The following is an 11,468-nucleotide window of genomic DNA, read 5'->3' on the forward strand; positions in this document are numbered from 1 at the left end:
AATACAATGCGGATTTTACTTGATGCGGTATATTTGTGATACTTTGTTATATTTGTTAGATTGTAATATCGAACGAACGCGAAACTGAATGCATTGTATAATGCATTCAGTTTCGTGGTACGGCCGCTTGTACATTTTTTTGACCAAATTTAACATTTAGTGATGTATACGTTAGGCGACACTTCTCGATTCTGATCGATTATGAAAACAATGGGACGAACATTATTATGACCGTAGCAATAATATGAAAATATTCTATACAAGTATCGTTTTTTTTTTTCAGTTTTGTGGTATATCTATTGTCAGTAGTATCTGTAATTTCGAAACTTTTTGCAGCACGTTGCCTCGAATGTCCGAGTATACTGAGCAAATAATTATACACATCGCCGGATATGTAGTACGAGTAACACAAAAAAATAAAACATGCGAAGCATGCAACAGTGCGCTGTCTTTACAAAAACCTGGAGTTGGTTTCAAGGACGAAAGTGGTCTAGTTTATCCCACCTAAGATGCCATCCAAGTATGCAGAATAGCAGAGTTAGAAATCCGAGAAATAATAAACAAATCACAAAAATTTCACACGACGCTGTCATTGATTAAACTTCTTATTAATCGGATTTTACCTTATTTTTATCAGCAGTAATATTTGCAATTGTTTTGCCATGCATCAATTTGATCAATTACTAACAGAAAACCATCTAGTAAAATTAATTAAGGCAGTTCATATATTGACGCGCGTTTTCATTATTTAAGTTAATCGATAAGATCTTCTATTACATAAAGATGTTATATAAAAGATGGAAGGACAATAATTTTAATATTTGAAGTCGATTAAAAATTAAAGTCTTAATTTTTTTAAGCAATCCACATTTTTTAAAACAAGTAAAATAAAGGACTTAACTATCTTATTCTTGTACTTTTCTACTATATGAATATTACGACTACTTGTAATCAACAAATAATTGAACAAAAATTATTCTATTTAGAATCGATTAATTGAATGAAATACGAGTATTTACTCGTGTTCCGTTCAATCAATCGATTTAGAGCGGAAGGAGGTGTCCCATCACTAAATAGTTCTTGTGACGTCATAGCAGCTACAAATAATGTTGCACGCTTAGTTTTCATACAAATTGCTGTACTTGCGGCGTGTATCTAGATATACGTCTGTGTTATTTTCCCTTTAATTGCAAAGATTGAAACACATTCATATTTGTCAATATATGCAAGCTAATGCAAGCTCTTCTTTCTTGGGGTAGATGATTCACTTCCGGTAGGAGTGGCTGCCACACTGGGACCAGGAAATTGGCTTAAAGCAAAGAATATTTATTTAAAAAAGTTTTCATTTTGTCTAATCAACCTCGAAATGCTGAAGATCATATTGATTTCAAACGTTTACCTACGGCTTTTAAGTGCATTTTGTGCACCTATCTATTTATATAAGATCGTTTATGTTAAGTTAATGTAATGGTGTACTTAGTGAAAACTTGTTAGACGTGACGCGTTATAAGCCCCTCAAGGGTTTTAGTGTCTCTTTAACTACTTATCTGATAGAACGTGTGAATACGATATATGAATAAATAAAATAAAATATTAACTTAATCGACTTCGTAATAAGACTTTTAATTGGGCGGAACCGTGAAGCAACAATACAGATACAGAGGTGATTAGTACTTTTTTTTTTTTTTTTATTGTGACTCGGCAAAATGACTGCACCGCGCCTGATGGAAAGTGCGAATACAGTCCAGAGATGAGAGTAACGGATGGAAAACACAAATATCTTCACTCCGTCACTATCATTTTGCCGGTCTGGCCAAATTTGACTGGCTTGATTTAATGCTATCGAAGTCGAAAATTACCGTACAGGTAACTAAATAAGAATGTTTGCAAGTTTGTTGCAAGGAATGTCAAAGTCAAGGAATCGTTTGTAAAATAAATTTACACTTGAAAACGTCGCTTTTAAACTACTGTTCGTTCACTACGCTGACCTTCCTGAGAAGAACGAGCAAGAAACTCTAGGGATTGCTCTTTTCAAATAATCTTAAATGCTATGGAATACACTTCCAATCAAATTTGTATGGAATCTAGAGCCATGTCGTCTTTCCATACATCTTTATCTAACACGCAGTCTTCGATTTCGTAATATGACTTTTCAAATAAACATTTTTAATGTAGTTTTTAAACTTAGGAAATGATAATCTTAATATATGCTCCGGAACGTTATTGTAAAAAGTTATACAGTTCCCCATAAAAGAGTCGTTTACATTCATCATCATCATCATGGCGGCTGTTTTATTATCCAATCTTGGATGTAGGCCTCTTCCCTCTTCTTCCACTCTTGGCGATCTTGTGCCCGACTAATCCAGTCCCGACCTCCATGTCGTCGGATGTCGTCCAACCGGCGCTGTGGTAGTCTGCCGCGCCCTCTGATGTCCTCTCTGAGTGGAGACTCAAGTACTCGCCTTGTCCAGCACCTCTCGTCCATTCTCGCAATGTGCCCCACTCAGACCCGCCTTCTCTTCGCCACGACAATCATGACATCTTTAACTTTGCTCCTATTTCGGGTCCAAGCGTTGCACACTGTTCGAAGACTTTAAGTTTGAGATGTAGGGCATTTTGCCATATAGCGTTTGTTTGTTTGCATCGAATGCAACTCGCGCCTGAACTAACCGTCGTTCCACTTCCGCTGTTTGGTTCTCAAAGTCCTATGTAACCTTATGTCCCAAGTACATGTATTCGGTCACTCTCTCCACTGGAAGCTGGTAGTTTGTGACTTCAAGAATGTTGGTCATGATCTTGGTTTTCCCAATGTTCATTTTAAGGCCAAGTTTACATTAGTTAAATGTAATCGTGGTACCGTCAGTTTGGACTTAACTCTAAGGTTATGGACATCTTTTTTTATTGAAATTATGTATGTCACAGTAAACACTAATTGCGTTCTGGGGCCTTTCCCAAGCACCAAAGATGTGTTCTAGTCGACGCTACCTCGCATTGGTAGTCGATCTACTACTAGTAAACCCGTATTGTTCGTTATGAAAAGTGTGATTCCTACCGAAATAGGACAACAATTGAATCAGCAGAACCTTATCGAATATTTTACTTAAAGCTGGTTAAATTGAAACGGGCCTACAGTTGCTAGGGTCAACTTTCCTACCGCTTTTGAATAAAGGAATAACCTTGCCGTATTTCGTCAAATCGGGAAAAACACCTTCGTCAACGCACCTATTGAGAGCAACAGTCAAATGTGGGGAAATTAGATAAATAACTGAGTCTATAATTTTCAAGAGAAGGTGAGGGATTGCATGTTGTGTACTGTTCGCAGCAACGTTTCCCGCAAGCGACAGCGTCGCCTGGAGAGGACAAGGCAGGCACCTCAGCAGCCGCCGCAGCTCGGCCGCCGGCGCCGGCAGCAGCGCGCTCGTGCGCAGCGCCAGGCACGGCGCGCCCGCGCCCACCGCCGCGCGCACCTGCGCCACAGGCCTTTTGGGGAACGTAAACTCACAAACACGCCTACGCAACTTAGACACCATACACGTGCCGCCGCGAGGATTCGAACCCCTTGATTGAGAAACGACCGTTTTCCACCGAACTGCGTACCGCCGTTATGCTTGCCGTTTTAATGCAACGATCGACTACACTGACTGGTCTTGAGCCGTAAACTTTCCAACACAAAATTAGTAAAACTTCCTTGTGAAACCGTTTCGGTTTCGGCTGCAGGTAATCGGAAATTTGATATCGAATTTGAACAGAAAGAAACGAAAAAATGCACGAAACCGACAGAACGATAGTGAAATTACTTACAGTTCCAATGTTGGCTTTCATGTCGGCTAACTTCTTATTGAGGTCGTGTTTTAAACCTTTCATCATCACGAAATCTTTCTCCAGGATTCCTTTTAGACCTGAAACACCAATGGTACATTTGCAACAAGATAAAAATTATGGTTATTCCTGGAGTATTTAAAAATTACCAGCATTTTCCAGTAATGTGTCCAAATCGTAATGGGCTACAGGTTCAGCCGCCGCTGGCGACAACAGCTGTGAATCAGGGAAGCCAATCGTTGACGCGATGGGTGACCGAGACCGAGGCAATGCCGGGAGCGAAGGCGGTGCGGGAGATTCGGCTGAATCTAATGTGAAGGTGGTAAAGTTACACTTACATTTTATGTCGCAAAAAATATTAAACACTGAAGAAAAAGTAAGGCAAAATTACAGTACACAGTTAATTCCGATGCGAAGCGAAGAGAAGCCATACTTTCTACACGCAAGTTTTCATATTTTTACTTCCCTAGTCCACTTACTTAACTAGATGGCGAAGAACCGGACATCATGGACGTTTTTTCGTAGTTGAATTGATCTACCCTACCTTTGAACACATCATCGGGCAGGTCCCAGAACGAAGGGCGCCTAGCGCGCAGCATGTCTCCCGGCGGCGGCAGAGCAATGCCGATGTCCTCTGTGCTTAAAGAGATTGTGCACACGTAGTCGCAACAGGTGACCAGCAGCTCGGGACGGTCGAAATGGTTATACTCGCTGAGGGATGGACATGTCGCAATGTTAATGGCCATCCATTATCGGCAGCTAAAGTATCCTTATGAAAACTAGCATTCACCTTGAACACGATATGTACTCTGCAAGTCGTCACTGTGCAGATTCATTTGATCAGTTTTCACACTATAAGCATAATTATTTAATTTTTATTTAATTATTTAATTTGGGAAACTGCGTCATGTCTTCTCGTCACCACTCCCACAGTGCCTGAAGACCAGGGTTTACAACCAATGCGTCCTACCGGTCATGTCTTACAGAGCCGAGACGTGGAAAATGACGGTGAAACTGGCTCACAGACTACACGTCGGTCAGTCGCTCAGCGAGCTATGGAAAGGTCTATGCTGGGTATCTCGTTAAGGGACAAAGTCTGGAATGAAGTTATGGACATCGTCCAGAAATGTAGCAAGCTGAAGTGGCAGTGGGCTGCGACATCTGTCGCAGAACCGATGCGTGATGGAGTATACGGGTTTTCGAGTGGAGATCACGTCTCGGCAAACGTAATGTAGGACGTCCCCCTGCAAGATGGACCGATGATCTGAAGAAGGTCGCGGGTAGTGGTTGGATGCGAAAAACGGGTGATCGGGCACTATGGCGTACCCTTGGGGAGGCTTATGTCCAGCAGTGGACTGCAATAGGCTGATTGATGAAGCATAATTATAATAATGCAATAACTTAACAAACGAGATACCGACGTTTTTCATTTAAACAGTATTTAATTGAAGTTTGTTTTTCAGAAACTTAGTTGCAAAATTACATTCTTATAATTAATGCACAATAATAGCCTCATACGGTGGAATAATAGAAAAATGCTTACGGATCCCCATCTCTACCAGAATATTTTTGCTCGTCCTCAGTCGCCTGCAGCACGAGCCCTCCGCTGACGCTAATGCACACGCTGGATGGTCTACGTGACGAAGAAGCTGGCGCCAAGAGCGGCGGTGTTGGGGTACGGTTGTCTTCTTCTGATACTGGTCTTCGAGCTGGGCCTGAGTGAATGTAAATTTAATGAATTTTCTTTAAAAGACGTAAGTAAGCTGTTAGATATCGAGTTCTTAGGTTTTCGCGATTGTTACACATAGGAAATGAATCTATTTTTCCGGATTTAAATCGCGTATTTTTTATTTTTTCAAACAAACCGACGTTTCGGGCCCTTTACAGGTCCCATGGTCACGGTTGACTAATGTGGTACAGTCTTCAACCAGTTATGTGACCATGGGACCTGTAAAGGGCCCGAAACGTCGATTTGTTTGAAAAAACAAATATACGCGATTTAAATCCGGAAAAATAGTTTCGTTTCCTATAAACTGTTAGAATTAAGATTACATTCTATAGTCATTTAAGGCGAGCCTACCTCGATGAAGACAAAACGCTCCAAACTCCACTTTCTTGCCGAGCACTCCGAGAAACGGAAAATTGATCTTGATTGTTTGAAGGAGACATTCTTCGTAGATGTCCCAAATGTGGAGCCACTGGAATTGTATAATTTGTTCATATGTAAAACATTGTTCCGATGTTATCGGCTCCAGTGCACCCATACTTACGCAGTTACTGCCATAAGCAAAAACAATCTCTCTGCCCGGCACAATGGCAACATCCAACACAGCAGCAAAACCAGGTGAAGCGAGTGTCGCGAATGGGCTGGTTTGTGTAGACTCGAAAAGGCGCACCACGCCGTCTGCGCTGCCTGTTGCCAGTAGGTGCAAGGACGGCACCAAGTGAAAACAGGTCACGCCCTGGAAAACGTGAATTACGAGTACATACGTCTTCTCAACCATCAATGACAGCAAGTCAAGAGGAATGCTTAGAATTATTTGGACAAATTTATAAATCGTTGGCATGCGCTGATATAGCTTATATCGAACATTCCTATGGGTACTTCCAAAGTTCTATCGAGGTAATTAGTGTTATTATTGTTTGGCGTAAACATTTTATTTCTTTTTACTTCTCATTACCTTGATGTAATATTCTTCGACTTCATGATACAATTAAATTCTTACCCTCTGCACCTTAAACACGTAGTCGTCTAGCAGTCCCGGCACATGTCTGATGCGAACGCTGGCGTTGCAGTCGTGTGAGCAGGACACGAGATAGCGGCCGTCATGCGTGTGATAGAGACGGCGAACCGAACGGGTGTGAACGCGACGCCACGTTGTTATTGAACAGTAAGAAGTGTGAGGAGGAGATGATAGCTCCTGGAAGATAATGATAATATTCATGTCAGGTGAAGGGTTAAGCTATAGGTAGCCGGGTTAACTAAAAAAATGGGTCGCGTCGGAGAACTGAAATGCCAAAATAATATCATTGATATGGACACAGCCTAAACTATTCTCATTTTCAATAATAAAATATAAATAACTGTTGCTGAGGCAGTCGAACTCGCAAATCAAGTACTTACGATTGACGCATCATTACAGCGCCAGAATAATTTACCGCATAAGATTTGACCAAAAGTATGCAATCTGGATTCGTCGAGTAGTGTTAACACAAAAATTTCAACTCACCATCCAGAAATAATAGTTCATATGATCAGTCGACTTCTGGTGGAACAGCGAAAGCTTAGGTTGTAAAAATTGCAGCCTCGTGATTTCTCCTCGCTCTGAGCCCAGAGCCAACTCCGACGTTGCAGCGGAGTACGACATACACTACAAATATTTCATAGATTTTCAATTATGTATATCCATAGTACGTGTTTATATAGAACTTTCAGTCGGAACGTTGCCGTTGACTTAATTATCTTCAAAGACTACTTTCCTAGCACCGTCAAAGAAATCACAAAGACTTTACGTACAGTGGGTATATTAGGAAGACCTGTGATACAGAAGATGGGCGAGTGAGCGAGGGTTGCAGCGTCGTAGACTGTGAGGCTTCGATCTGATGCTGAGAGGATCATGCACTGGACATCCTGCAACATATAAGCAGTTTAGTATGGGTTTTTGCCACATTTCTAAGCATTTTGACTAATACCGAAACAACGCTCTGGTAAGAAACTTATTATAATATTTCGCAAACCAATGATAACCCAATTTGATACATACACTTAAATATACAAAGTCTGTTATCCAACAGTTTTTCACACGACGTTGCCTTCCGCTTCTGTGGTAAAATACCTGGAAAAAGGAGCACACACATTTATCTGCCTATAGAATAATGGTCAGAGAGTAAGTACGTCGCCTCGAGCAAATGTTGTTGTCCAGGTATATATATATATATATACCTCATAGGAACACATCAGCTTGAGCAGGCCGCTGTAAATACCGACGCGGCCCCCCTTCGACACCACCACATAACAGAACGAGTCACCTCGCTCTATGCTCACCAGCTTAACTATGGTCTCACGCTGCAAGAAAGATACACAAAGAAATGAATACATTATGACAGAATATAACTTTAATATAATAAAATACAGTATGCACAAAACGTAATACATAATGAAATAACCTTCACCGATAAAAAAATCAATGCGCTAATGTAAAGCAACAGTGAAATTTGCTGCTAATCAATCAAATTTGGAAAAAAATATAAATATTATTTTATTAAATCAAACCCCAACTTTTTTGGTCTGTGGTATTTTCCACAGAAACTGTTTAAATGTTCGTTATGATAATATTCATTCAACTATAGGTTATGCTTTAACTGTCTGGGGAAATTCTTCTGACACCGAGAGAATGTTGATCTTCCGAAATATCGCGGGTATTCATAAACGTGGCTACTAGAGTATGTCGTTAAACATAGAATAATCATTTATTATTCTATATTTAATTTTACTATAATTTCATTGTTCATATTATACACATCATTTGGAGATAAAAGAAACAAAAAGCGACACAAGGAAAAAATAGACATACATACATCTAGAAATAAACATAAACTAGTAACAAATAAAACCAGATCAGTAAAAACTTTAAAGTAAAGCATAAATCCAAAAAATAATGTTCATCAAACTACATAGTGTTTTGACTTGACAATGGCTATATTTAAGCAAACACTAAAACTCTATTTTGATAATCACGCTTTTTACAGAATGAACGAATTAATTTATTCATATACAAGTTAATGTTCATTTTCTGAAAATAAAATCAATAATAAGCACTTTGCATAGTCATACATGACTATAATTTATATTTATATAATATGTATAATTTTCGACTAAGTCGTCTTGATGAAGACATATTTGAATTGAATTGGCAAACAGAATATTTCTCGAATATTCATTAATCTCTTCTTCTTAACTCACCTTACAATGCACCAATCTTCGTAACTCTTTCTCACCCACGGGCTTCCACACATCAGCCCTGGAACTTGTCTTGCGCGCCCCCACGTCAACCAACCGGCACACAAGTTGCCGCCACTTGACGCGACCCGTGCCGAACGGGTCCAACAGTTGGTACAGTTTGAGGGCGTGGGTCGAGAATTTGTGGCTTCCTGGATGCACAAAATTATTTATTTTATTAAACTACCTTAATCTTGGGCGGATAGCTCGTCTAATCAAAGTGCTTAATGTTGCCAAATTATTTATTTATTTCGAATGCAAGTCATAACAATGCACGTTCCATTAGGTTAGTACTTATTGCTATGACACCCCGCAGGGGTATGGCACTTAATCGCCACATTTTGGCTTAGATTATTGTTCACACATTACAAAATATAATAATAATAATATAATAATAAAAATACGATTTAGATTAAAATGACATGTCAATTATCCATCATCAGCCTTCGTCAAATACATAAAACAACATAATTTAACCAAAAACTACGCAAGTTTGTATAAAATTCATTTAAGTTATAATAGCACTTGTCAATTAGTAACACTTTTAATTTTTTAGTGAAATTTTTGTAATTTGTCTCGCATCTTAGCTATTCGGGTAGTATATTGTGAATCTTTATCGCATTACAATACGGACTATTCTGATAGATGCTTAATGTACTTTGCGGAAGGCTTAATATATTCTTATATCTAGACGGTCTTATAGAAGTGGGTACAGCACTAATGATAAGTTCACTATTTTTTCTAATAAATTTAACCATTTCAAATATGTACATAGAACATAGGGTTAATATTTGTAATTTTTTAAAATGTGGTCAACAAAATTCCATCTGTTCGATATTCGTGATGATACGTACTTACTTTTTTTGTAGACTAAAGAGATCATTCACCTGGTTACTGTTTCCCCATAATATCAAGCCGTATTTTGTATAATTTCTATTCCTAGGAAACTACTTGTAGTAACTTTCTCTGAATTTTTACCGTTTACACATAAGTTTAATCCTAAGTCTGACTTTTGTCGTGGTCTAAATTCTATAACTTTCGTCTTATTATAATTTATTTCTAAGTTGTGTTTGCTAAGCCAGTTAGTTACGTTTTTAAATGTCTGTTCAAAGTGTATCTGGAAGTTTTTGTCGTTTTTGTTATACTTCAAAATAAGGGAGATATCGTCTGCGAATAAAGTACATGGTGTGTGTATGTATTTGTTTCTCCCGTATTCGTGTTTTGACTGTATTCTATTTTTTAAGTAGGAGTATAACCATTTAAAGGCGTCACTTCTAATACCACTGTCATAAAGTTTTTTCAGAAGAATGTCATAGGAAACTTTATCATAAGCCTTTGTCATATCAATTAAAATTCCTACTGCGTAATCCTTTTTATTAATGTATGTAAGTGCCTCTTGTATGTATTTATACACGGCCAATGTGGTCGAATTGTTTTTTCTAAATGCATGTTGGCTTTGGTCTAGTACATTATATTTTTCGTAAAATTGATGTAATCTATTAGGGCTCTTTCGAAAATTTTTGAAATAACCGGTAAAAGCGCTATGGGGCGGTATATACTAGGGTCGGTTTTACCGCCTTTTTTATGTATATAGGTTTAATTATAGAAATCTTTAATAAGTCTGGGAATGCGCCTTCCGTAAATGATTGGTTAATTAATATCGTCCGAGGATAGCATAGTTCGTTTGAGCATTACTGCGGGTATTTCGTCAATTTAATTTCAATTTCAATTTCAATCTTTATTGCTTTTCCATAATGTGTACAAGATGTTATAAAAATACAAAGATCATTTATGGACCCTGTCGGGCACAGCAAAATGAGAGGGAGACATTTTTAATAATTTAGATTATTATTGAAATACTACTTATATTATTTTATAATCTATATGGATATGATGTATTTCAGTGTTATTTATTTTTAAATGACATTGAAATTATTTTTATTTATTTGTATTTACGTCATTTTGTTCCGTAAAGAGCGCGTCTCAGTCAATTTCTTGTAGTTTTTGTTTAAATATATTGTGATTAGAAAATATTCGTTTAGTTTTCATGTTTATGTTTTGTTCTTGATTAATATTTCAGTTATTTTTAGAATAATTCCTTTATGGTCCGATAGTCCTAAGTCCTTCACTTCTGTGGTAAAGTCTTTAAAATTTACAAAAATTAAATCTATGCATGTGTTTGTGTCCTTTGTTGTACGTGTTGGTTGACAATTTTTTTGATAAAAATTGTAACTAACCACAGTGTTTTTCAGCTCAATAGAATTTTTTGAGTTTTCAAGCATGTTAATATTAAAGTCTCCTCCAATTACAATATTTTTACATTTGTCTTTTTTTAATTTTTCGAGTAAACCTACAATAGTTTCGTAGAAAAGTTTTGTTTCACGCTCGTTCCAGTATAGACATATAATTAACGTATTTTGGCATTCAATTTCTAATCCACATAACTCGAGAATATATTCCACCGACAAATCTGCTATATCTTTTCTTTCCTTACATTTCAATTTCTCTTTCGCTACCTACTATACGAAACGAAACGTTAAGGTAGACTTATATGTACGCGTACGTTAAGGAAACTCTATATCACTAAAGAGGTATATAAATTGCCAAAAAAATAAAAGGGATAATGGTGGAAGTACATAGGGCGCACTAT

General features: G+C 37.9%; 1 protein-coding gene across 1 annotated transcript in view; it reads right to left on the minus strand.

The window, feature by feature from the left end:
* Positions 1-2,295: 2,295 nt before the first annotated feature.
* The window catches only part of LOC113227238, a 19,184-nt gene continuing 10,011 nt past the window's right edge, over positions 2,296-11,468 (minus strand). Inside the window, exons 4-17 of the mRNA XM_026460133.1 lie at positions 8,783-9,001; positions 7,763-7,885; positions 7,584-7,655; positions 7,337-7,450; positions 7,050-7,190; positions 6,546-6,740; positions 6,090-6,281; positions 5,900-6,017; positions 5,363-5,534; positions 4,364-4,530; positions 3,969-4,127; positions 3,533-3,899; positions 3,373-3,480; positions 2,296-2,518 (exon numbers count right to left, since the gene is read on the minus strand). Coding sequence (XP_026315918.1) covers positions 2,296-2,518; positions 3,373-3,480; positions 3,533-3,899; positions 3,969-4,127; positions 4,364-4,530; positions 5,363-5,534; positions 5,900-6,017; positions 6,090-6,281; positions 6,546-6,740; positions 7,050-7,190; positions 7,337-7,450; positions 7,584-7,655; positions 7,763-7,885; positions 8,783-9,001 — 2,370 coding nt within the window. The remainder of the gene's footprint in view (positions 2,519-3,372; positions 3,481-3,532; positions 3,900-3,968; positions 4,128-4,363; positions 4,531-5,362; positions 5,535-5,899; positions 6,018-6,089; positions 6,282-6,545; positions 6,741-7,049; positions 7,191-7,336; positions 7,451-7,583; positions 7,656-7,762; positions 7,886-8,782; positions 9,002-11,468) is intronic.

Source organism: Hyposmocoma kahamanoa, unplaced genomic scaffold, assembly GCF_003589595.1.
Source record: "Hyposmocoma kahamanoa isolate Upper Pololo Valley unplaced genomic scaffold, ASM358959v1 204, whole genome shotgun sequence".
NCBI lineage: Eukaryota > Metazoa > Arthropoda > Insecta > Lepidoptera > Cosmopterigidae > Hyposmocoma > Hyposmocoma kahamanoa.